The sequence below is a fragment of the Salvia splendens genome, chromosome 21 (assembly GCF_004379255.2).
Source record: "Salvia splendens isolate huo1 chromosome 21, SspV2, whole genome shotgun sequence".
NCBI classification, from domain to species: Eukaryota; Viridiplantae; Streptophyta; class Magnoliopsida; order Lamiales; family Lamiaceae; genus Salvia; species Salvia splendens.
In genome coordinates this window covers 3,717,392-3,744,216 of record NC_056052.1, presented here as the reverse complement: position 1 = coordinate 3,744,216, position 26,825 = coordinate 3,717,392, and the positions used below count along the sequence as shown (strand labels likewise).

At 42.1% G+C, this 26,825-nt stretch overlaps 1 protein-coding gene and 2 non-coding genes across 3 annotated transcripts; 1 reads left to right on the top strand and 2 right to left on the bottom strand.

Annotated features, from left to right (window-relative positions):
• Positions 1 to 14,299: 14,299 nt before the first annotated feature.
• TRNAT-AGU lies at positions 14,300 to 14,373 on the bottom strand. The gene has a single exon. It is a non-coding gene; the product is annotated as a tRNA-Thr (tRNA).
• A 4,861-nt stretch (positions 14,374 to 19,234) lies between these two features.
• TRNAD-GUC lies at positions 19,235 to 19,306 on the top strand. The gene has a single exon. It is a non-coding gene; the product is annotated as a tRNA-Asp (tRNA).
• A 1,485-nt stretch (positions 19,307 to 20,791) lies between these two features.
• Positions 20,792 to 23,938, bottom strand: LOC121785510 (ruvB-like 2). Its single transcript, XM_042183966.1, has 2 exons — positions 23,063 to 23,938; positions 20,792 to 21,593 (listed from the first exon to the last, which is right to left on the bottom strand). Exons 1-2 carry the CDS (start codon positions 23,809 to 23,811, stop codon positions 20,939 to 20,941), a joined length of 1,404 nt encoding a protein of 467 aa, XP_042039900.1. The 5' UTR covers positions 23,812 to 23,938; the 3' UTR covers positions 20,792 to 20,938.
• Between the last annotated feature and the right edge of the window lie 2,887 nt (positions 23,939 to 26,825).

The following is a 26,825-nucleotide window of genomic DNA, read 5'->3' as shown; positions in this document are numbered from 1 at the left end:
GCCCGAAGCCCAAGGAAGAGTATGAGTTCGGCATGACCAAAGAGTTCGGATGAGTTCGGCATTACCAAAGAGTTCGGCCTCAGCCTACAGCTCGGTAAAAGCCAACCAATCAAGCTCTGCTCTCAGGTCGGCATCAAGCTCTACTCTCAGATCGGCAACCAAAGCAGTTCGGTCTCAGTATTCGACCGAACAAGGAGTTAGTGGACCCATGCAGGATTTCCACAACTTCCAACACACCCACTACCACGTGGCGTCAACTCAGGCCACGATCTTAGGCCATGACCTACACGACCTCCACGACCTAGAGTGATGATGTAAGCCACGATCTTAGTTCAATGTATAAATAGAACTTAGATCTGGTAGAAAAGGGTTAGAATCTCTCTAGAGAAATAATCATATAGCAAGTCTGTGTTGTAAGCTGTAATTCGCAGATCAAGCAATACAAACCTGCCCCCATTTCTCCCCGTGGACGTAGATTTACCTCAGTAAATCGAACCACGTAAAATTCTCGGTGTCGTAATTTATTTTTACGAGCATTTATCATCATCAAAAATTCGCGGAATCATCACTGGCGCCGTCTGTGGGAAACAGAGAACCAAATTTGTGATAAAGCGAATTTTTGACCATTTTTTCAACCCAAAAAATGCATACCAGATCGCAGAGTACCCGTATTCCTGCCCGTGAGAACCAGGAGGAAGCCAATCCATCCCATAGGTCGGGAAAACAGCCTAGGGATAAATCCACCACCAGTTCTCATGGTGGAGGAACAAGCCGCTCCAAAAGCCGTCACACCGAGTCTTCCCAGCAGCCCGATTTGAACGAGGCTGTCAAGCTGTTTTTGGCGGAAAAGCAGGAGGAATTCTTAACCTTCCTGCAGAGAAGCCAAAAGCAGCCGGAGGCGAAAACGGCGGATTCTCTCTCTCCCTCCATACGAGACAGTCACTACCGCAGTAGTATCATGTCTTCCAGAAGAAAGAATCCTCGGTACCGGAATCACAGGAGAACTCCATCTCCTCCATACCGAAGAAATGTCGGGTTCGCCATGTACGGAGCATTGAGGACTCCGTTCTCGGACGATATTACCCGAACTTCCCTACCACAGAACTACCGAACTCCGTCGATGACCTATGACGGACTCGTGGATCCTCATGATTTCTTGGGACGCTATCAATATAACATGGCGAACCAGGGTCTCAACGAGGTCCACATGTGCAAGCTGTTTCCCGAGCTGCTAATCGGGAACGCAAGAAGGTGGTTCGATAGCCTCCCTCAAGGCAGCATTAGATCCTACCGAGATCTAATGGATGCTTTCCACAGGAGGTTCTTTCAGAAAGCGGAAGCCAGAAGCACTTCGGCTCAGCTGCTTTCTATACGTCAAGGTCGCGACGAAAAGATCAGCGATTTTATGACGAGATTCCACAAGGAATGCCTACAAGTAGATAATCTCAATGATCTACTTGTCATTTCGGCATTCCAAAATGGAATCCTGCCCGGAGCTCTCTACAGAAAGCTCGTGGAGTGCGGTCCGCAAACAGCTCAAGAGATGTGGGACATTGCGGACAAGTTTTCTCGTGCCGATGAGGCAGACCGTCGAAAACGGTCTTTAGACAGCTCATCTAGAGAAGACAAAAAGAAGCCCGGTCATAGCGATCAGAGGCATCCTCGCCGAACACCTTCTCCACTAAAGGAGAGATAGCGGTCATCCGAGGTGATCGAAAAAGAGCAAGTGTGTTCGCAGATTGCGCTTAAAAGTGCCGAGCAATCAGTTCGGCACCATCAAGCATAGCAATCACAGCAGCCGGAATCAGAGGCCGGCGAAATGACCGAAGTCACACCGGAGCCGAACTCGATGGTGTACGGCACTGAAGCCGTGATTCCGGTTGAGATCGGCATATCCAGTCCCCGAACTCAATTTCTCCTCAGAAATGAATGGTGACGGACTAAGAGCCGAACTACATCTGGCCGAAGAAAGAAGAGAATTGGCCTGCATAAAAGCAGCCAAGTACAAGGAGCAAGTAGCCCGGTATTATAACCAAAGGGTGAAAAAGCTGCAATTTCAAGTGGGAGATCTCATCTTGAGAAACAACGAAGTAAGCCGAGCAGAAAAGCTGGGCGAACTCGAACCCACATGGGAAGTTCCATATCGGGTGTCAGAAGTCCTCGGCAAAGGGTCTTACAAATTGACTCACGTGTCAAGAGCACAAGTACCCCGAACATGGTACGTTTCCAACCTCAAAAAGTTCCATTTGTAAGAGACAGTCCGGTCAATGTGCTTTCTTTGGTTTGCTTGGTTTTTGTTCGTCTCTATGTGCTTTTTATTTGTCTATATGCGTCTTGTCTGTCTATGTGCGTGTCGTCTCTTACAAATGTTACTGAGGTATCTTGTTCTTCGAAGGCTGATCCCCTTCTTAGAACATATACAAGCTAAACGATTGTGAGTCAAAGCTTCTACAGAAGATACAAGACCACAATTCAGCTTAAACAAGCGGTTCGTCCGAAACGAGCTGCAACAAGCCCACGATTGTGCGTCAAAGCTTCTAAAGAGGATACAAGACCACAATTCAGCTTAAACAAGCAGTTCGTCTGAAACGAGCTGCAACAAGCCCACGATTGTGTGTCAAAGCTTCTAAAGAGGATACAAGACCACAATTCTGCTTAAGAATCAAGCACTTCGTCTGAAACGAACTGCAACAAAAGTCCGATTCTCGCGATAAAACTTGCCTGAATTAGGACAAGGGAAAGTCCAATCCACGCGATAAAACTCGCCGAATTAGGACGACCAAGTTCGGTCAAAGCAGTTTACCTCATAAGACCGAGGACGACCATGTCTAGTCAAAGAGGTTTACTGCATAAGACCACTTCGGTTAACTGGGAAAGTCCGATCCACGCGATAAAACTCGCCGAATTAGGACAAGGGAAAGTTCGATCCCGGCGACGAAAATCGCCAAATTAGAACACAAAGACGAGTCCGGTCAAAGATGTTTATTTCATCAGACCAAAGACGAGTCCGGTCAAAGATGTTTATTTCATCAGACCAAAGACGAGTCCGGTCAAAGATGTTTATTTCATCAGACCAAAGACGAGTCCGGTCAAAGATGTTTATTTCATCAGACCAAAGACGAGTCCGGTCAAAGATGTTTATTTCATCAGACCAAAGACGAGTCCGGTCAAAGATGTTTATTTCATCAGACCAAAGACGAGTCCGGTCAAAGATGTTTATTTCATCAGACCAAAGACGAGTCCGGTCAAAGATGTTTATTTCATCAGACCAAAGACGAGTCCGGTCAAAGATGTTTATTTCATCAGACCAAAGACGAGTCCGGTCAAAGATGTTTATTTCATCAGACCAAAGACGAGTCCGGTCAAAGATGTTTATTTCATCAGACCAAAGACGAGTCCGGTCAAAGATGTTTATTTCATCAGACCAAAGACGAGTCCGGTCAAAGATGTTTATTTCATCAGACCAAAGACGAGTCCGGTCAAAGATGTTTATTTCATCAGACCAAAGACGAGTCCGGTCAAAGATGTTTATTTCATCAGACCAAAGACGAGTCCGGTCAAAGATGTTTATTTCATCAGACCAAAGACGAGTCCGGTCAAAGATGTTTATTTCATCAGACCAAAGACAAGTCCGGTCAAAGAAGTTTACTTCATAAGACCGAGGACAAGTACGATGAAATTTTTTCGCTAAGCTGTAAATACACAGTGTTAGAAGCGAAAACAAAAACAAAATTTCATTTTCAAATCTTGTTCGGCACACAACTCCGCTACCCTACAAGATGGCGTTACGCTATTACAAAGGACTATTCTACTGTCCAGGGTTGCTAAAGTTGAGCCATCTATTCACAAAATCCTCGTGAAGCTGAGTTCGGGCGTTCCAGGCAGCTGCAGAATAAGCAGGTCGACGAGATGCTCTAATCGACCTGCCACCTCTTCTCTGAGCCCGGGAAGCCCTAGCACCTCGGCGGCGAAGAGTCTCTTCACGAAGCATTTGTCGATCTTGCTCACTCATAATCACAGCTCCTCTACGAACTTCAGCCTGTTCTCGTCTTGACGTTTCCGGCTGTTCCAGAGTTCGTTGCTGACTTGGAGTACGGTTTTGAGCAAGTGAATCAAAGGTTTGATCTGGAGTGCGAGCATCTGTTGGCACGATATGCCGAAGGAATCTTTCTATGGAGGGGCGCCGAGAAAGAACAATGTTGTACCGAGAAGCCCAGCGCCGCAATGATGTCACGACTTGTTGGCAAGCCGAGCTCTCCAGCGCATTGTTCCTCCGGAGTACATTATATTCCTCCCACAGTTCGTCAACTCGACTCTGAACATCTGATATGGTCATTCCCCCGCGCACACGGATGTAATCCTCGTACGCAGTCCTCTCAGCAATGGTCGTGTTCAGCTCGGCCTCCAGATCATTCTTATCGGACTCTAAGTCCTTATTATCGGCATCCAGCTTCACTAAACGAGCCAGAAGCTCGTCATTCTTCGTCTGATCGGCTATAGCTCTTTTCTCAGCTTCGTCTAAAGCCGAAGAGTACAGCCGCTTCCAGTGAAGTACCTCCAGCTCCTTGAGAGTTAAGAATACAAAGCAGCTACGTCAGTTCGGCATTTCAGCTTACCGAGCAGGTAGTAAACCACAACAGGAGTAAGAGAGTACGAAAGGCTATACGAAGACACAAGAGCAGAAAGAAGAATTTTTTCATTCATAAGAAAAAAATTTTTTTATACAAGGAGGGCTTCAAGGCCATTTTACATAAAGGAAGAAACTAAACTAAGAGAAGGGAGACGAAATCATACTTCGCTAGCTTCGTCTCCACCTTCTCGGTGAGGTTCAGCTTCCTTCTCATCTGCTTCAGCTTCAGCCTCTGCCTCCTTGCTCTCCTCAGCCTGCTCGGCGCCACCGTAGCCGATCTGCTGCGTCTCCTGATCGGCTTCCTTCTCCGGATGCCCGGCTCGCTCGACTTCGGCCTCCCGCTCCAGCGGCTCGGCCTCACCCTCTCCGTTGTAAGTCGAAGCGGGTGAAACGGGTCCCACGGAGGCAAAGATAGCCTCCAGGTTCTCGTCCCGATCAGCTCGACAACTCCGGACTCGGTCTGCAGAAAGCAGGACCGAGGATGAAGCGAGCTCCTCAAGGAGCGGCAGATTCTGAAGCCGAGCTGCTATCTCTCGGCTGTACAGAGGCAGCACGACATCGGCCCCCTGCTCGCCCTTATCGGCAATTAGCCTTACCAGGCTACCGACAAAGGCCGAGAACTGGCTGCTCAAAAAGAGTTTCTCCGTGTAAACACGGAGAGCCTCCCCTTGGGCAACCACGGCAGCAGCATCGCTCCGCTTCGCCTGCTCTCGCTGGATGACGAGCTGGTTTTTGGCAAACTGAGCTTCATCCTGGGCCGAAATCCTAGCAGCTCTGGCCTTCTCAAATTTAGCCTCAGCCTGTTCGGCCCGATGACAAGCAGCCGCCAACTTCCTCTGCATCTCGGCATAGTCATTGGACGCTTTGGAGAGTTCGACGGCGACGAGCTTGGAGAGCATATCGTTCCTCTGAAAATGGATAAGGAAAAAAGTCAACAGAGGGCACCAAAAATACAGGACAGAAGCCAAGCCAAAGAATCAAGAAGACAATTCACCTCGGCGAAGTCCGTGGGCCATAAAAATGGCTCACAGATATGCTCCGAAGGAGGCGCCAAGACCACATCTTTCTCTGGCGCTCTCGGGGGCTTCTGGGTCCTCCCCTTCCTACTTGCCGAAGTCGACTCCGGCTTCTTTGGACCCGAAGAGGTCTTTTGCCTCTTCGGATTCTTCTCGGCATCAGGCGCCGAGCTGGTAGCCTTCTCTTTCTCCGGCTCCTTAAGCTCGGAGGACTTTCGGATAGCCTTATTCAGCATGAACACTGCCAAAAAGCAAGAAAACAAGGTTAGTTTTCTTCGTTAAAGCAGTAGAGCATAAAGATAAAGAGAAATCCTCACCCTCGGCCTCTTCGTCCGAAGACGAGATATTGAACACGAGGTCGCCCTTGACGAGCTCAGTTTCCGAATACTGTTTCCTAATCATAGGAATCTTATTGAGCTCGCCCTCGAGCTCGGCCAACGGTTCTAACCGAGGATGGGGAATCACGGACTTCGGCCTTCTCCAAGGAAAGCCCGGAGCCGAAGTCCTATTATAAAAAAAGAAACGGTTTTGCCATTTCGGCCACTTGGTTCGGCAGAAGGCCCTAAAAGGCTGTAAGGGGATCAAGTAGAACCAAGATCCCTTCCTTTTAAACTGGAAAAAATTAAGGATTGCCCTCAGAGACAGATCCTTATCTAGCCTACGCAGTTCGGCAGCAAAAGCCGATAAGTGCCTCCAAGAGTTCGGAGTCACCTGACCTAAAGGGAGTTGAAAAAAATCAAGAAGCTCTACAAAAGGTGGGGGAAGAGGAAAACGAAGCCCGCATTCTAAGCAGGCTTCGTAAACGGTGGCATAACCCTCCGGCGGGTCGTTAGCCCTATGATCATCGTCGGGAACCACCGCCTTCCCCCCAGGTAAAAAATATTTCTCGTGAAGGGATATCACAGTATCCTTACTCAAGATACTGTGAAAATACTCTACGGTCTTCTCCCCGGATTCTTTCCGGCTAGAAGACCCCTTATCCCCTTTCCTACCGCTACCCGACACCGAAGAAGAAGAAGAAGACATTTTTCTTACTTTTTGAAAGTGAAGAAAGTCTGAAGAAGCTCTTGAAAGCGGAAGAAAATTTCTCGAGAAAGAGAGAGTATAGAAGACGCAACAGCAAAGGTGTTCAAATGAGGAAGAAAGAGCATATTTATCAGATTCGGCGAAGATTTCAAAATCGTCGCACCGTTTCGAATCCCACCTTTTCAGGATTCAACGGCCGGATTTTACTGTCGCATTTAATGCAGTCACATGCAAGGCACGTCCCCTGACGTCAGCCTCCCCCGTACCTTTATCCAGAATGCCGAAGTGACTCGCTTCGCCGAAGTGATTCGCTTCGTCTTTCGGGGGGGGTAGTGATGGGGTGCGGACTAAACAAGCCCAACAGCAATGACGGCCCATCAGCCCGAAGCCCAAGGAAGAGTATGAGTTCGGCATGACCAAAGAGTTCGGATGAGTTCGGCATTACCAAAGAGTTCGGCCTCAGCCTACAGCTCGGTAAAAGCCAACCAATCAAGCTCTGCTCTCAGGTCGGCATCAAGCTCTACTCTCAGATCGGCAACCAAAGCAGTTCGGTCTCAGTATTCGACCGAACAAGGAGTTAGTGGACCCATGCAGGATTTCCACAACTTCCAACACACCCACTACCACGTGGCGTCAACTCAGGCCACGATCTTAGGCCATGACCTACACGACCTCCACGACCTAGAGTGATGATGTAAGCCACGATCTTAGTTCAATGTATAAATAGAACTTAGATCTGGTAGAAAAGGGTTAGAATCTCTCTAGAGAAATAATCATATAGCAAGTCTGTGTTGTAAGCTGTAATTCGCAGATCAAGCAATACAAACCTGCCCCCATTTCTCCCCGTGGACGTAGATTTACCTCAGTAAATCGAACCACGTAAAATTCTCGGTGTCGTAATTTATTTTTACGAGCATTTATCATCATCAAAAATTCGCGGAATCATCAGTCAATCCTAGTAAGAGTTGTGGCCAGTGACAAAGAATCCATGATGTTGAATTTGATTATAATTTATTAGACAGGCACTACAAAAAAAACGCTAATAGACTGGCACTACATAGGCCAGTCTATTATTTTACTCAAATATCTCACTTATTTGTCGCAACTTTTTTTTGAGAATATAAAGAACGATGCAGCCTATGTATCTATTTTATTTATTCTTAATAATGGGAATATAGGTAAAACAAACTCAAAGCTAGAGGTTCTAGAAAATTATCAGGGAATCCAAAATGCAGCATATATTTTGCATTTAAAATTAGTAGTACTAAATTTTTATTTTATACTCCTTTAGTCCATCAAAAATAATTTTATCGGTGAACGATACATATTTTAAGTCTAAATTGAGAGAGCGAGGCTTTTTATTTTTTACTATGAGACTAAATTTAGTGAACGAACGAAAATTTTAAAAAAATGAGAGTAGCTTTTTATTTTTTACTATGAGACTAAATTTAGTAGACGAACGAAAATTATATTAAAAAAATAGACTTTTTTCGTGTACAAATTGTACTCCGATTATGAGGATGAGAATGTGATTATTTAGTTGGTATTGGTAGCTTCCACAGTGCTTAAAAATGTTGCGAAGGAGTGATGTTGTTGTGCCACCTCTCAAGTCTCGTCTAGTAAGGACATTTGTGAACCGAGAATGTAAAGAAGTTGAATCCTTCCTCCATGATTTTTGTCGATGAGTCATGATGGAATCCGACCACATTTAGGTGTCGGTTCTCTACATTCATGTTATTGTTTCTACCACGTTGACAGAACGCGATGAATATTTCTAAGAGCATCCACTGCGCCGTCCCCCACCGTCCTTTAAACTACTATTTGAGGATCTCACTGTACTTTATTCCTCCATCCCTTAATTAAGGGACGAAACCTGCAACGTTCCGTCCCTTAAATTACTATTCATTAAATTTCATTTTTATTTTTTTTCCAACCCAATTCAATTAAAACAAACACACTTTATTAAAATTAAAACAACATTAAAATTCAAAAAAATAGAAAATGGACATAATTAAAATCCTAAAAAATAAAAATGACATAATTTAATTTTCTCCGCCAAAGTTTTCCCCAATGTGCTCAATTAGATCCTCTTGGAGTTGGGCGTGGGCGCTAGAGTCTCGTGTCCTTGCCCGAATAGACAACCGTTCTTGTATTGACGGATGCGCTCCACTTCGCGGCGGACTACTTGCGGGTGAGCTTCCGGGGGATTCGGGGTCGAACCAATTTCCCGCCTCGGGTCCTTCGTCTTGGACAATCATGTTGTGCAAGATTATGCACGTATACATGATATCGGCCATGCTTTCCATGAACCACGAACGAGTCGGGGCTTTGATGATGTTGAAGCGCGCTTGGAGAACCCCGAACGCCCTCTCCACATCCTTGCGAGCAGCCTCCTGCTTCTGCGCAAAAAGAGCTTGCTTTGGGTTCGCAGGCCTGTTGCACGTCTTCACGAAGGTCGGCCACTTCGGGTAGATGCCGTCGGCGAGATAGTTCCCCATTTTCTACAGCCGGTTGTTGGCGACGAAGTTGATGGCCGGCGCTTTACCATCCAAAACTTCGGTAAAGAGGTCGGACTGGTGGAGCACGTTTATGTCATTGTTCGAGCCAGGGACCCCAAAGTACGCGTGCCAGATCTAAAGCTGGTAGTCGGCAACGGCCTCGAGTACAACGGTTGGGTGGGTGCCTTTATGGCCGCTCGTGTAGGACCCCCTCCAAGCCACCGGGCAATTCTTCCATTGCCAGTGCATGCAATCGACACTGCCAAGCATCCCGGGGAATCCGTGCACTTGTTCGTTCAGGTCGAGGAGGAACTGACAATCGGTCGTGCTTGCCCTCCGGAGAAATTCGTCGGTAAAGGCTGCCCGGACGCCTTTGTAGAATTTGAGCAAGCACATGCGCCCAGTGGTGTCTCTGATGTGGAGGTATTCGTCGAACATGTCGGTCGTTTGTCCAGTCGCAAGCTGACGGATTGCTGCAGTACATTTCTGCAGCGTCGTGTGGCTGGGAAGCCCGTCCGCGTCGAACCCTTCTTGGAAGAACTCTTCCCGGGCCGCCAAAGTATTCGCGATGTGGAGAAATAGTGGTTTACTCATGCGGAAACAGCGACGGAAGTAGGTTTCTCCCCAAATCGGGTTATCGCAGAAGTAGTCGCGTACTAACCTTGCGGCGGCTTCCTCCCGGTTGCGATGGATGTATGTCTGGGATCGTCGTGGAGGCGGCGCGGCTTCCTCCGCCTCTCGGCGTCGATCTTCTTCAAGTGATTGTTCCATTAGTTGACGCATTTGCTCAAAATGATCTATTTGTTTGAGTTGATTTAAGATAAAATTGGAGTGGTTATAGAGAGGATTTGAGAGGAATAGATGTGTGTTTGTGTGTGAAATGAGTATGAAATAGGATTATTTATAGAGTAAATAAATCAAAAAAAATAAAAAAAAATAAAAATAAAAAATTAACGGTAACATTACCGTTTGAAAAACAAATTTTTTTTATTAAAATTCAAAATTTTTTTAAAAAACGAATTATTGCGTCATCCGTGACGACGCCCACTCGCGGGCCAGCGAGTGGGCGTCACGCATGCATCGGGGGCGCGACACGTCGCTCGGGCGCGTGTCGGGATGGCGCGTCCCTTGTCTCGCGGCTACGGGCTACGGGCTACGGGACGGGCTGGGGACGGGACGAACGTTGCAACGCGTCCCGCGGCGGAACCGTCCCTCCGGGACGGAACGCGAGCCCCGCGCGGGACGCTTAGTGGATGCTCTAACAATGCACCGACTCTATATTGACCCGTTGATTTGTATTTTCGAGCTTTTATATCAATGAACTAATAACACACAACTATATCAAATAGCTCTAAAATTACAACCTTTCTGCGAGAGTACATATGTAGGTGTAGTAAAAGAGTGTCAAACCATAGGGAGGCGTATGATTATTTAACAAGGTTTGACAAGATTAATAAACTAAATTTAAAAACTAAAGTACGAAAATAGAGAAACTCAAGAAAAAGTACATTGCTCCTAACGACATTTGGATGAATCACTATTGTATTGATTCTATATTCAAGTCCATAAGCTATTGAGAACGATGTATCAATTTTACACTCTAAAAGTACTGAACATACTTAAAGAATTATAGTACTAGTATTAGCTGGACACATATCCAAAAGTACCTACTCATTAGACTATCATTCTCGCGGAAGCGCAGTAAATACTAGACTAACTTCTTCAAGCCAACAAATATTATGGTTAGCTGAACACTTAACACATAACTTCTTCTCATCAAACTAAACTCCCACGAAAGTGTAGTAAGTATTAATTCAACTTTGAAGACTTTTTTACATCAATATTCACTTATGCATTTTTCTCCGAACAAGGTAAAATTCATAAGTTTTTCATCTATGTTATCATCCAATTTCCAAGTTAAAGAGACATTAGAAAGAGGCGAAAAATATACTACATTAGATGCATCAAAACATAGCATATATAAAATCCGAACCATAGACAAAAACCAAAACGAATGATTAAATATACAATCTCTACAATCAATTCAACCTACTAGTGTTAGGAGCAATGAAGACAAACTAGCCACACATGCTACAGAAGAAGAACCGTAAGACTAATGGTGTTCCCCGGTAGCCGGCGGTAGTCCATCTCCGAGATGATGAAGATTGGAGGCCGGATCCTCCTCTCTCTTCTTCTTTTCTCTCTAATTTCCATCCCAATCGTACTGTGGAAGAAGCCCCATTTCTTTGTCAACAACTCCCTTTTTAAAGCCTCCAACCGTCAACTTGTATCTAAAACCAACTCCAAAACTCCTGTCCCAACTTCTCTCTCCCATTCCCCTGTGTTAATTGGAGAAAATCGCGTATATAGGCCACTTGGCCTTTAAAATAATGCAAATGTACCCATTTTGTTATCAATTCCATTTATGGGAAAAACGCCGATAAAGTTGGCGTGTTTATAAGTGAAAACGCCAGTGAGATTGGCGTGTCTATACGCAAAAACGCCAACATAGTTGGCGTTTTACAATGGCACCGTATCTTGCTCGTATTTTTAATCAAAATACTTAAATTTAAACACGCCAATCTTGATGGCGTCTTTACTAAATAAAACGCCAAGGTCATTGGCGTGTTTAACGTAAAAAACGCCAACCTGATCGGCGTCTTTACGAAAAGACGCCAACACCATTGGCGTCTTTGTTCAGAAACATATACTAGCAGCAGACAGTCGCGAAAAATTCACACCACAGACCCACTTCGCGATTTTCTCTAGCAGCGGCAAATCCTTCGCAAATTCGTCCGTGTCTTTGTGATTTCGCCCTCCATTCATCAATCGGTGCTAGTTTTCCCCAAATTCGTCCAATTTATTCGGTTAGTATGCTTATCTTTTACATTATTAGAGTAATTGTTGGATATTTAGCTAGGGTTTGTAATGTGTTGCGATTTGAGTTGAAATATTGTGCATATGGATTATTTGTATGACGTTAGTGTTGATTATTATGTTGGATTGTTTGGGTTAAGTGAATTTGTGTATACATTTGATTATAAACCAAAATCGTAGGGTTTGATAGCTTAAAAATTGGGCAAATTGATTTGGTTTATGTGGGTTTTGGTTAATGTCTTTTTTTAGTTTGAAATGTTAATTTTGTGTACATTGTTAGATTGAAATTGAAATTGTTAGGTTGGTTAAACTAAAATTGGGTAAGTTGAATTGGTGGAAAATTGATGTATATTGTTTATTTGAACTGTTACTTTTGTGTAGGTGAATTGTGTTATGATGTTGAAGTTGTGTATTGTGAATTGTTTGATATAGGTGTTCCATTTTGTGATATTGTATTAAATTGTTTGTAATTATTGAATTTGTTTAGGTTTGTTTGTTGTTTAATTTGGAATATGAATGTTGTGTAGGTGATTTATGGCATCTTCTTCAACTTCTCGTCGTCGGCTGTTATGTGGTCCTGAGGACCCCTCCGTATTATATCTGCAGAGACAACACGTCTCTAATAACATATGGGCAGGAGTGCCATCGGAAGACGTACGGTGTAAAAAATATGGGTAAAAAATTAGATATACTACAACATATAATACCATAACAATTGGTCAAAATATTTCTATTAATTACAATACAATTTATAATACTATAACAATCCATCAAATAATTATATAAATTACACTACAATATATACTATCATAATAATCCATCAAATATTGATATTGGTAGACTAATGTTTGGAAGAATGAGTTAAAAATTAGTTATACTAACCGATTGCGAGTACTAATATTTGGAAGAAATGAGCCAAAATAGAAATCTACACGCTTCAATCCACCACCGGGTTAACCCGACCAAGGCAAGCGTTTTCGCGTTTTTCAGCTTTGGGAAGGTTTTTCGCGTTTTGGGGAGGGAGGAAATGTGATTAGGGTCTGCGATTTTGGGGGAGATCTGAGATATATGGTTCAACCGAAAAACGCTTATCAGGTTGGCGTTTTTTACGTTAAACACGCCAATGACCTTGGCGTTTTATTTAGTAAAGACGCCATCAAGATTGGCGTGTTCAAATTTAAGTATTTTGGTTAAAAATACGAGCAAGATACGGTGCCATTGTAAAACGCCAACTATGTTGGCGTTTTTGCCTATAGACACGCCAATCTCACTGGCGTTTTTACTTATAAACACGCCAACTTCATCGGCGTTTTTCCCATAAATGAAATTGATAACAAAATGGGTACATTTGCGTTATTTTAAAGGCAAAATCGCCTATAAACGCGTTTTTTCTCGTGTTAATTGATAGTTGAAACTGGAAAACTGCTTCCAAAACCACACGGTGGCAGGTAGTGTCAACCTATTACTTGAACTACAATGAAAACTACAATTTAATGAGTCATAACTTGTAAGTATGTAGAGCAAAGGGGAAAAGTATGCAAAAATACTTTGTATCACCCCTAAAAATAAATCTACGAATATTTAAAATATAATATTTTTTGGACTCGGCTAGATGGTGCATTATACATTACATAACTGATTTAATTTAAAATTCGTAGTACAAGTTTTTTCCAAATCTTTAATTCTTCTATTTCGAGTCCATAAAATATTGGGAATGATTTGGCTGTGGCTATGCATACAATCACTACTAACAAATTTAACCCATATAGCTAAGAGAATAAATATAATGGGCCGTAGTTGGCGCATCGTTAAAGCCCAATGAATCTGTTTCAGAAATTAAGATTGCCAACAACATTTTTAACTGATGTTAAGCGCTATTACTGAATAACGATTTTATTAAGTTATTAAGTATTTAAAATTGACCACTCTATTAAAAAAAAGCTTTCATAATAATTTTATAATCGAAATTTTACTCCAACAATTAAGCTGTGACATGACATAGATTAGGACTGTAGGAGTCTATTTTTTGCATGTGTTTTTCCAATCTAATCATGTACAGTATATATATTCAAACGATTAGTTCAAATACTAAATGAAATGATAGGTTAATATGAAAAAAATCGGAACAGTTACTAAAAATTATAGTGAAAGCGACGCAATTATTAATGATTAATAGTAGCATAAAATTGATAGATTTTATAGATTAGGAAGAAAAACAGAACAGATAATAAGAAAAAATAATTTTTTAAAATTGCTCTCGTTGAGAGTCGAACTCAAGACCTCCCGCTTACTAAACGGGTGCTCTAACCAACTGAGCTACGAGAGCCTAGTGTTATGTGAAATTTAGGCAACAGTATTTATATTTGCATTGATTTATTGTAGAGTATTTCTGAATGTAGATATTGTTAGTGAATCAAGATTAAAAATTCTTAACTTACCTTCGTATGTGACTATTTTATATTTTACATATTTGTAATACCCCGACTTTTTCTATCTTTTTAGTTGTTCTTGAAGGGACGTCGTTTGTGTAGCCGAAAAATTTCTTTCACTTCTTTTAGATGTTGATGGAATAGCCAGTGTTTTTATTATTAAATTTGGGCTATGATCTTTTTTCTTTATTTGTACGAAGCCTAATTCTTCGTCACCAACTTTTGGAAATCCTTTTCAACTTCCTTTTGGGCATAGAGCAATTATTCCTTTTAGCCCAATTTGAAATCCACTTATTATGAGCCCAAATAATTTAATCCAATTATTATGAGCCCAAATAATTTATTAATTTTCATCTCACTTTGAATATGCAAGAATTTAATCGTGAGATTAGTCTCACCCAATTTATGTTCCACAAAATCCGACCGAAGAGAACAAATCGGTTTCTACTCCACATTCAATGAAATCGGTTTCTACACATATATCTCCCATGATCCCACGTTCATCACTCCCAACAATCTTGTTGATCACATCAGAACCCTCGCTTCTGTTCTTGGAAGTGAGGATGCTGCAAAGGATGCTTTGATACATAGTTACAAGCATGCTGCGAGTGGTTTTTCAGCCAAGCTTACTCCTCAGCAGGTTGCTGAGCTCTCAAACGGAAAAGATGGAGAGTAACGGCGGTTTAGAACTGCGGCGTAACGGCGGTTTAGAACTGCGGCTTCGCTGTGGCGTTGTACACCGAACAGCAGGGATGGACGACGGCACTGCTCGGCTACCCGGCGAATCTCGAACAACAGCAGCGGCGCAGAAGTTTACGAAGTAGAGGACAACAACGGTGGCTCGGCGTGAGATCGAGGGGGAGGAATTTGGGGATGCATCATGGAGAAAAGAAGTAGAGGAGATACCGAGAAGGAGAAGAGAGTTCTGGCAGTCCGACGAAGTGATTCACGGAGATGTAGCGACGCTAAGTTGAGGTTGTTTAGCGGGTCGTGGAGAGAGCGAATAGCAGCAACAGCAGCGAGGTCCGGGCGCTCGGCGGTGGCGCTGGGTAGGCTTGAGGCACGGTAAACGGGGGCAGCAACGGCCTGGCAGACACGGCTACCGATGTGGATGCGAGGAAGGAGGGAGCTTCCGATTTGAAATTTCCTGAATTTGAGTTTTAGGAGAGGTGGATCGATTAGAGAGAGATGGAAGAGATGAGGTGACAACAATGAGAATTTGGGTTTGAATTTGGGGGATTGCTCCTGATTTTGAAAAGGAGGAGACGAGAGATGTAGAAATTTAGGAGTGAAGAAGTGAGAAGTGACGGAGAAGATAACTGGCTGATTTTCCAGCAAGAGGGAGAAGACGGAGGGAGAGCTTGCCAGAAAGAGATAGAGAGAATTACCGACGAGGCGGTGAAGCGAGCTTGTCGTCATGAACGTGGCAGCTGTAACAGAAATTGAGACGGTGAAAGATGGAGAGTGACGGTGGGGCTAGACAGCTACGAGCACCGATGGAAGAGCTGCAAAGTGAGGAAGGGGAAGAGAGAGGGTTTGCTGTCAAAGTAGAGAGAAATAGAGGGAGAAAAAGAGTTTCAGACGTTGCAAACTAGTGTGAGAGAAAAGAGGGAAATTGGAGTTCATTTAGGGGATTTAATTTCTGGGAACAATACAGAGAGGGGGATTGATTAGAATGGAGGAAAGGAAGTGGTTTCCTTTGTTTGTTTGGGTCAACTTTTATTAGAAATTGGGTCAAGTGATATAGTTAGGCTGAAGGATTTCAAATCTGCACGTGTATTAATTTAATTGGGCAAATTAGATATGTGATGTGGGCTAAATTTATGAGTAACACGCGAGAATTTCTGAATTTCTCAAGAAAGATCGAAGGGTAAGATTTAACATCACGTAGGATGCATGCTTTGTTTGAATTCAATTTATTTCTCCTAGAGTCTAATTTGTAGCATATTATGTTTTTCAAAAGGGGATCATTTTTGGCATGCTATTTGAGAACGGAATGGAAAGACAAGTTGAGGAGTTAAACGATTGAGAACGGAATGGAAAGACAAGTTGAGGAGTTAAACGATTGAGGCGAGCTTTCTTTTTAAATAAGGACTATGTCCTAAGTATATTTATTTTTGCGAAATATGTTTATCATGCCATATTTTTGTGTTACTATTGGACCTATCTGAAGTGGTTTTTGCCATGTATGATTAATCGAATTCGGGTATGACTAGGGAGTGAGTCCCTACTCAGGCTAGTGTACACCCCGTAGATCGTGCGCTATCTCTTTGAGTTGGCCGGTCTAGTGGTTGGAATGTGGCTACATTCCTTGTCATGTATGCTCAGATATGGTATGGTGATGTTGATGATGATGTTGGTGAGATGTTTTAGTGACTCGGGCCCTTTCAAAGTTAAAACCCTGAGATCATTCGTTAATGGCATGATAAATACTTTTTTTTATAAAATATTTTTGACATGAGTCCACTGAGTGCATCAAGTAATCAGCCCTGCATTTCTTTTTAAAAATGTGCAGGTTGAGTGTGACGAGCGCGGTGGGTGTTGAGCAGAGCTGGTGAAGATTTGTGTTTGCTTTTAATGTTCCGAATATATTATGTATTCATACATAAATTATTCTTCTCTCGAATGCTTCCGCTGAATGTTGTTTCTTTGAGTTCATGTATTGTTGAGATATTATCCCTTTGAACTATTCCCATTTATTTTGAGCTATGGTCGAGTTGTGTTGTTTTCCCCTTTCTTCTCCGCTTCTTTAATCCTCCCCTAGTCGCGATCAACCGTGTTTTCTATCCTTAGAAAATGCAGGCAAAATTTAGGAGACGGATAAAAATCTGGATATAGATCCAAAGAAACAATAGTAATTAATGTCATTAGATATTGATTTGAATTAGAATTTTGACTCGTCTAATCCTGATTCAGTCACATTAATGTAATTTAGAAACTAAGAGCTATTCCGTGGATTATAATAAAGAATACTACATTTTACATAGATTAAATTGCTGTGTCATTGATTGTCGATAGAGTATTTCTGTCTCTTGTTTTGCCAAACCACATGCTCAGTTATACGAATAAATTCAGACAAATAATATAATTAAGTATATTACATTAATTAATCACGACTATATTATACTACTATATGCCTGTTCCAATAAAGCTGTTGTCCATTTGGGATTTTTATATTTATCTTATTAGGCGAAGTTCATAGGATAAGAGCAAACCCTGACATAATGCTCATGGTTGCAATCCTAACTTTGTTTTTCTATTCAAAATCTGACAAATGTACTAAAAAAAATTTTGGTATAAATTTTGATAGTAGTATTCTTGCGTTTATGTGCCAAATACCTTATCCGTAAAGGGAACTGTATATTAGGAATGTATTGGTTTTAATTTTTACAGTATTTTAAATAAATTATGGTTTCACAGTTTAACTTTCACATGTGTGATATAATTAGAGACTAATGGAATAAATTGAAGTGAAATGAAGATAGAAATACACAACCTAATCTCATGGATTGTGGAAGAAATATACTCCCTCCGTCCCACTATAAATGAAGCGTATTCTTTTTTGGACCGTCCCACTATAAGTGATACATTTCCTTTTATGACAAAAAAAACAACACTTTGTTTTTCTCTTATTTTATCATATCTATTTTTTTCTTATTTTTTTCACATATATTTACATGAGAACGTAAAAACTAATCTAATGGAAATGATGATATCAAAGATCTATTTAGTTGATTCTTCATCAAAACAATCTCCAAAATCCAATTAAACTCTCTCAACCACCGCCGCCCACTGCTCCGCCACCCCTAATCCGCCAACTCTCGCCCTAAATTTAGCCACCGGCGACGCATTTACATCAACTCCGACATTGTATCGTTTTTTCTTCCTTTTAATTTCTCCAGAATTTATAATGGTGTCGCTTGAGCTCCCCAATTCCACAATGTCCAAGAACAGCAACAGCCGGAGAAAATCCACCACCTTTCTCTCCTCACCTTCCTCCTCGTTTGGCTTCTACGACGACCCGGACCTGAGCTACACCATCGACTCGCCGCCGGTGAAGAACTGGGACGAGAAGCGGACCGCCTGGCTGCGGCAGCACCCTTCCTTTGCCGCCGGCGCCGAGAGCAGGATTCTGATGGTGACGGGGTCGCAGGCGGCGCCTTGCCGGAATACCGCCGGCGCCACGGCATCGGCGTATTCTACAACAACGCGCTGCTCCACCCGAAGATGCAATCGTTCTGGGCCAAGACGGCCGAGGTGAAGGCTGCTATGCGGGCCCACCTCGAGGCCGAGTGGATTTGGTGGGTGGACTCCGACGCCGCTTTCACCGACATGGACTTCGAGCTCCCACTGGGCCGATACAAGGCCCACAACATGGTCGTCCACGGCTGGCCCAGTTCGGTCAAATTTTGCACTGGCTTTAATTTATAATATGATTTGTAATCTTGATGCGAATATTCACATCTACTTTATAATAGTGTACTGAAATTTCCACAAATTTTCAGTCAAAACTCAATCTCTATGGCTGTACGTGCATGCACACGATGGTATTATATGCTTTATAACTATTTATCTTTTACAATTTTTTATTACTAAAATAGTTGATGTTTTAGGATTTCACCAGATACTTGTGTTTAGTCTCTCAAAATATAAATCAGAAATTTGTCAAGAAAAGGTAGTATTATTACTGAAAGAGGATAGAAAGAGGCAAGTGACATCACACAATTAAATATTATAATTGCTGAATTAAAACAATAAGTCGTTGTAGTATAGTGGTAAGTATTCCCGCCTGTCACGCGGGTGACCCGGGTTCGATCCCCGGCAACGGCGTTTATTTTTTGAAGGTCACTTTTTTTATTTGAAATTCGTATACTTTGGAGTCTGTGATTTTGTGTTTTATTTTTCTTTTTCTCTCTCTTTCGTAATCAATATTGTTATTTCTTCTCATTTTGAATATATGATACAGTTTGATCTTTTAAAAAGTTGATGAAAACATGAAATAATGACTAGAAAATATTAGTAGAAGATTTAGTTGAAATGATAAAACGAACGAAGATAAAGTAGCATAAATAAACAAAAGCATATATTGAGAAGAAAAGGAAAGCTGGAATAGAGAAGTTCAAAACTAAAATAAAAATAAAAATAAAATTCATTTGAGTTGAAAGAGTAAGAGCATTTTCAATAAGGAAAGGTAAATAAAAGAGATATATCATCTATTTACCTTCTTAAAAAGTAAAATATACCCTTCTAAAAAGTAATACATTCCAAAGTAAAAAGGTATATAGAAAGCTAAATCATATTTTTAAAAATAAAATAATAGCAGTATAAAATGCATTAAAAAACATAGAGTGTAATACATTCTCAAATAACTTCTTTCTTGGAGAATGATTTTTTCATGAAAAGAAGACAAATATGATAGTTATAAGATTTTACCTCTCCATTGATGGATAGGTAAAGATGCATCTTTAAAATAGGAAAATGTATAACACTTTCTCAAATACCTCTCCCCTTGGAGAATGATTTTTCATGGAAAAAAGGTAAATATGGTAGTTATATGACTTTACCTCTTCATTTACCTTTCTCCTTTGAGATGCTTTAAAACTTCATAAGCATACTAGAGAGATGATTTTTGAGATGTTAATTTTAAGCAAACTATAGATATACTAATACCTGAGAATCACCATTCACTAATATAGTTGTCGTTGATGATTAAGAGTGAATTACAAAAATAGACCCCCCGACAACTGAATTTGCATATTCGTGGTGTAATATTTTATTAACATTGAATAGACTCTAGACATATATGTAATTACACTTTGATGCCTTTTTACAATTTTCGTGATATTTTTATCACTTGAATTTAACAACTAATACGCGCTATTTAGAGGACGATATTAAATTATTAATAGTAGATATTTTTTTTTGTGATTTTGGTTTCAATTAATTTTTTTTTACTTTTTCAGATATCTTTTTTTTATTGAAATGCACTCCCAATTTAGAACCTCATAATTGAAATTGTCAATTCAAGGCTAAACAAATCAGGTATTTAAATTATGTTTTTATGTTGATAAATTCTTCATTAATTTTTAATCATCCTTATACCACGAAAAAAATATTCGTAATTATAAAAAATAGATTGTGATCTGAATACTTGATTCTTTGAGCATAAGTTAATAGTTCAATCATTAATGACCATGATTTAAAGAAAATTTATCCATCAATCTTTAAATAGATAAAACTTTGGTGTAACTAAAGTGATTTTTAAGTTAAATTACATGTGGCAAAAGACAAACCTACAAATTTCAAGCACAAAACTTTCTGAGACTGCCTCAAATATTCACTAAAAACAGTTTAATTAACATTTCCATAACTGAAGCATATCGTCATATAGCTAATACATATCCGAAGCTGAAATAATATTTCCACCAAACATAAACATACCATTGTGTCAATACACACTCTTTATGAGAGCATTGCATTAGCTTCGTCTTCATATCCCTCTCCTGTTCCCACCTCACTGAACATATACTGGCTTTGATATTCCATCAAGTATTGTGTCGACCTCTTCACGTCGTAGAAGAGCTCATACACGCGGCTTATGTCCTCCATTTCCACAATCTTCCCCTTCCTCTTCAGGCAGGACAATGCAGCAGAGGTGATGAGGTTTATGGCGTATCTCAGTGATGTGTCTTCTCCGATCTTTGTAAGTAGTACCTTAGCATCTTCGGACATTTCTACATCTTCCTCTTGGCATCTGATGTCCAGGATCTTCCGGATATCGTCTCCTGTATAGGGTTGGGTGGAGATGATGAGCAGGCGGTCAAGGAAATCGATTGGAATTCCGTGTGGGGATCTGTAGTTTGTGCCCCTGATGGAAGTGATCCCTCTGTTGGTGGCGACAACTAATATAGGCGCCATGTCATTCTCCAATGCACGGTTCAGGAAAGAAAAGCACTCGATGTCAAGCATGTGTACTTCGTCAATGAAGAGGACACCCGGTATAATTTCTGCTTTTCCTTCTTCTCTCCACTCTGCTACTTTTGTGTCGATTTGTTCCCTAACTTCTACACGGATTTCGCCAGTATCACCCGTAAAAAGTGCCAGAAATCCCTGCGTTCTGAAATTGAGACATGTGTGCAGTTATATACATATATTAACAAGACAACACGGTTAGCAAATTAGGGGCTGTGGTACCGTGAACCATGATTCTTAGACCAGTCATAAAGGTGTAAACTGCACTATATAGATAAGCATATTAAAATCTCATGGAATAAGAATTTATTTTTTGTTTAAGGTAATCTAGCCAATTGTATTAAACAGACTCAATAAAACATACCAAATTCCTAAATATTTCACCTGAGTTTCATTTTAACAAGGCCAAAGAGGCTAAGCTGCAAAGCATTTAACATCCAGGTAATGCTCAACAGTAAGAGAGTTTGTGAAATAAAAAATATACTATGTTCAACAGTCAGTGAGTTTCCAATACACTTCTGTCTGACCAGAAATTGCACAAAACAGCCTTCTAACAGTTCATATTAGCCCCTCCATTGCTGGATTCCAGAGGAAGAGATGTCTTCGAACCATGGCTAGCAGAAAGCCAGAAATCTAAACCTTTGCCACCTAACCAAAAGTAAAGTACTAAAGAAAAGATTGGCCACTGGTGACAACTCTTAAAAGCTTACCCTCCAGTCTCCACATATTAGCAAACTAGTCACAACCTATTGCATATCTAAAGTACCAAAAGTGTTGGGGTACAAACCCAAAGCGGACAATATCAAACTAATGTTGCAGTCGACGATCCTAACAAGTGGTATCAGAGCCCAGGTGGCTATGGGTTGTGCCTGGATGAGCCCCGGTTAGGGTCGGGCCCTGAAGGACTCGGGTTAGAGTCGGGCCTAGGATGACCCAGGGGCCAGGGCTGGAACGACCCATGTTCGTGTCGACTGCGTTCCCGATGTGGTCTCGGTTTGAGGGGAGGTTTGTTGGGGTACAAACCCATCCCACATCGGATGAGTAAGGGAAGTTGGAAGGTGTATATAATTCCTGTCCAACCCTAATTAGTTTGAGGCCTTTTGGGAGTGACCCAAAAACAAATCCGTGCGGGCTTGACCCAAAGCGGACAATATCAAACTAATGTTGCAGTCGACGATCCTAACAAAAAGAAGTAACAACTCAAGATTCTAGAATTCAAGATGCAGGCAGTCCAATATTTAACCTGATGATAACAAGCACCAGCAAAAGTGGTATGATTATGGCCAAGTTGAACGCAAAACATCTCTTCAATCCAGAGAGAGACAGGTAAAAACATAAGAACTTATCTGCTATACTTATCAAAGACACTAGGGCAATGCGCATTTGAATTGGCTTACAACATACTCCATCCAATCCCCCACTCCGACTCCTTGGTGTTGACTTCAACTCAATTAGCTAAATGTATAAAGCAAATAAAGTAAACACCAACCAGCTAATATTTTCGAAACAACAAGTCTAGTAATTCAAGCCATTCAAGGGATACTGTTAATTCATAATGCATCAATAAATCAAATTCAGCATCTCCATCACAAACATAAAACTCGTAGAATCTACCTGCTGTTGATAACATCAATCTCATGAAGCGTAACGCAATGCACAACTTCCTTCCTCTTCTGCAGCTCACCATCAGGGCACTGCACGAACTTAGTGTGAGGCCCCATTGCATCATAGTCCCTTGACCTCGAGAACGACCTCCCGAGCTTCGTAATCTTCCCCGAGGCCTTGTCGATGCCAATCACATCACCACTCTGCACTTTCTCCTTCCCCAAGGCCTCAATCATCTTCGCCCCCAAATCATACACCGTCTCCATATCCGTAGTCTTCAGCGTGAGCTTCCCCGTCTTTGACGCAGCCCCAGCAACAGCCGGCCGGTCAATCTGTATCTCCACAACCTCGCCCTCAATCACCTCGGTTTCCTCCTTAATTCTGACCCCAATCGCTTTCCTGAACGCCTGCATTAGGGCCTCGGTTTTCGACATCTCCAGCGAGAAGAGCTCGCTCCCTGCGAGCATAGCGAAGGGGGTCTCTTGGCCGATGGATTTAGCCATGCCCATGGCGATGGCGGTTTTGCCGGTCCCGGGCTGGCCGGCGAGGAGGACTGCGCGGCCGGCGATTTTTCCTTCCTGGACCATTTGGACGATGACGCCGGCGGCTTTCCGGGCTGAAGTCTGGCCGACCATGCCCTCGGAGGAGGAGCGGGCCTCGAGGGCGGAGTCGAGGCCGAGGCCCCGGATGTGGGAGTGGGCGCCGATTCGTTCAATTCGGGTTAGGTCTCGCGTCTCTGAGAGCTTTATCTCCGCCATGGCTGAACTACGGAGACAAGCGATAGAATTTGGGTGGAGATTTAGGGATTAGAGGGAGAAAGTAGGAACTTGAAAGAGAAATTTGTTAGATTGGTGAAGAGCTTTGGTGGATATTTAGGGTTTAGGGATTTTGATTAAGGAGAAAATATGGATTCCCAAAATTGAAATTCTATTTTAGAGCATCAGCAGAGGCGCGCGGAATTCCTGGCGGAATTCCCTGTGCAATTCTCAAAAACACCTCATGCCACATAATACGGACTTCCCACTACATTGTCACGTCATAAGAGCATCTGCAATAGCGCGGAATTCCCAAAAACACCTCCTGTCACGTTATATGGACTTCCCACTGCACTGCCACGTTAAGGACTTCCCACTGCACAGTGGCGGACATCCCGAAGGACTTCCCACAATTAAAAAAATTTAATGCAATAAACGAAAATTCTGCGCGGACGTCCGTGGAAGTCAACGCAATGGCGGACGTCCACACGCTCGTCGCGACGGAATTCCGCATAACGCCGCGGAACTGCGGTGTCCTCGGCGGAATTCCGTTTCCGTGCATACCATGCACAATGGCGGACGTCCGCCGCTGAATTCCGGCACGCCGGTCGGAATTCCACCGGGACGGGCGCCATTGCTAATGCTCTAAGGACTTCCCATTGCATAGTGGCGGACATCCTCAAGGACTTCCCGAAGGACTTCCCACAATTAAAAAAGACACATATTCACAAATTAAACAATTTCGGAATTAAATAATTTACGGAATTAAAATTTCGACACAAATAGGGGTTCCATTAAATAAAAAAAAAGAAAAGTGCATTTCACCAAATTAAAAAAACATTTAATAATTAAAAACTACATCAACGACGACACATCCGCTGCCATACTTCTTCAATAATATCGTTCTGGAGCGAACATGGGCTTGTCTTTGGCGCATGTCGGCAAATGCACGGACTCGATCGACATCGTCATGGGGTATCCCCATGCGTACATTGCTAGTGGCAGCGAGGTGGTCCCGGGGTATTATAGTTCGCCGATGGATGGGTCGAGGTACCGCCGGCGCCAAGGCCGCTTGTTCCTTCCTCTCCGCTGATTCCCGCACACATGCATGAATCAGACGCATCATGTGTTCATAATGCCCACCACTACCACTACCACTACCAGCCATTCCGGATATATAAAAGAAATGTGGAGAGAGAAACTTGTTAAAACAAGTGGTGCGAATGAAATGCAGTTCAACGAGCCGTATATATAGAATTTTTTAAAAAAATTAATGCAATAAACGGGAATTCCGTACGGACGTCCGTGGGAGTCAACGCAATGGCGGACGTCCGCACGCCCGTCGCGACGGAATTCCGCGTAACGCCGCGGAACTGCGGTGTCCTTGGCGGAATTTCGTATCCGTGCATACCATGTACAATGGAGGACGTCCGCCGTGGAATTCCGGCAGGCCAGTCGGAATTCCGCCGGAACGGGCGCCATTGCTGATGCTCTTAAAGGAAATGTATAATTGTAAAATGACAGAAACTAAACTTTGAGCGGAAAGGATCACTACAACAAATCCTAAAATACACTCACAACAATATAAAATGGATCTCACCATCACTTATTAAAATTGCTCATGTTTAAAAAATTATTTTATTTTATTGTGAGTGTGTTTTAGGATTTGTTGTAGGTGATCCCTTCCGAACTTCTGAGTAGATTTTACCGTAATTTGGTAAGATTGCTCCTCACATAAGTTAGCTGCCATATCAGATTGGTGAAGATTAGTACTCCATCAGTCCCAATCTCAGTCCTAACTAAATTGAGTCGTTTCTTTTTGGCAGTTGTTTTAAAAAACTGTAATAAATAGTTTGTTAGAATCATATCACACGAAATCAGGCAGCAGATCATATGAAATTGATATGAGAATATATTATGCCATATATATCTCATTGTAATTATTGTAAATTAGGTTTACCATATTTGTAGAATCCTCTAGCCTATATAACATTGTAATCTATGCATTCACGGAACAATGAATAAGAATATGATTTCCCCTATTGAGTTTAACATGGTATCAAGAGCAGAACGATCGTGGCTCAGAAAAATATCATCATAGCCGATAATACCTATTCCTCGACCTTTTTCAGCCAAAACCGATCCAAAATACCCAGAACCTACATCCAAACATGTCAGACACAGAAGATACGAAGGAGGTGGAACAAGCTGTAAGCCTCAGAAACAGCAAAAGCATCACGGTACCATTCAAACTGAATGGTAGGAACTACTCGTTGTGGGCACGATTGATCAAGGTGAAGATTGGAGGCAGGGGCGCCTACTCACATATCAAGAATGATCCCCCAGAACCGGGAAGCAGGGGATACGACGAATGGGAAGAGAACGACCTCGTGGTGTTCTCGAGGATCGTCGACAATATTGAAAACGACATCATCGCGGACTTCGGCCATCACCAGACCTCGAAGGCCGTGTGGGACAACCTCACGGTGACGTTTGAGAGTAAGGCCGATCGATACCTCATTTATTACCTGGAAGAGAAGGCAATTAGGCCATCCGCAACGCTGTCACTTATCCGTCCCTTAAATTACTATTCATGGGCCACAATGTACTTTTTTACTCCATCTCTTAACTAAGGGACGAAACCTGCAACCCTCCGTCCCTTAACTGTCCCTTAAATTACTATTCAATTTTATTTTTTATTTTTATTTCCAACCAAATTCAATTAAAAAACACACTTCATTAAAAATAAAATAAAATTACAACATAAAATAAAAATACAACTTAAAATTCAAAAAATAAAAAAAACACATAATTAAAATCCTACAAAAATAAAAATGACATAATTTAAAATACAAATTTATAGAAAATAAAAAAACTACTCCGCCGGCGAATCATCCCCCGAAAGCGGTGGAGGTGCACTGAAGCCGTGAGGAGGCGGAATGCCAAGTTGTGCTGCCATAAACGCAATTCCGTTAAGATGGGCTTGGTGTTGGGGAGGCGTCATGCGGGAAGTGTCC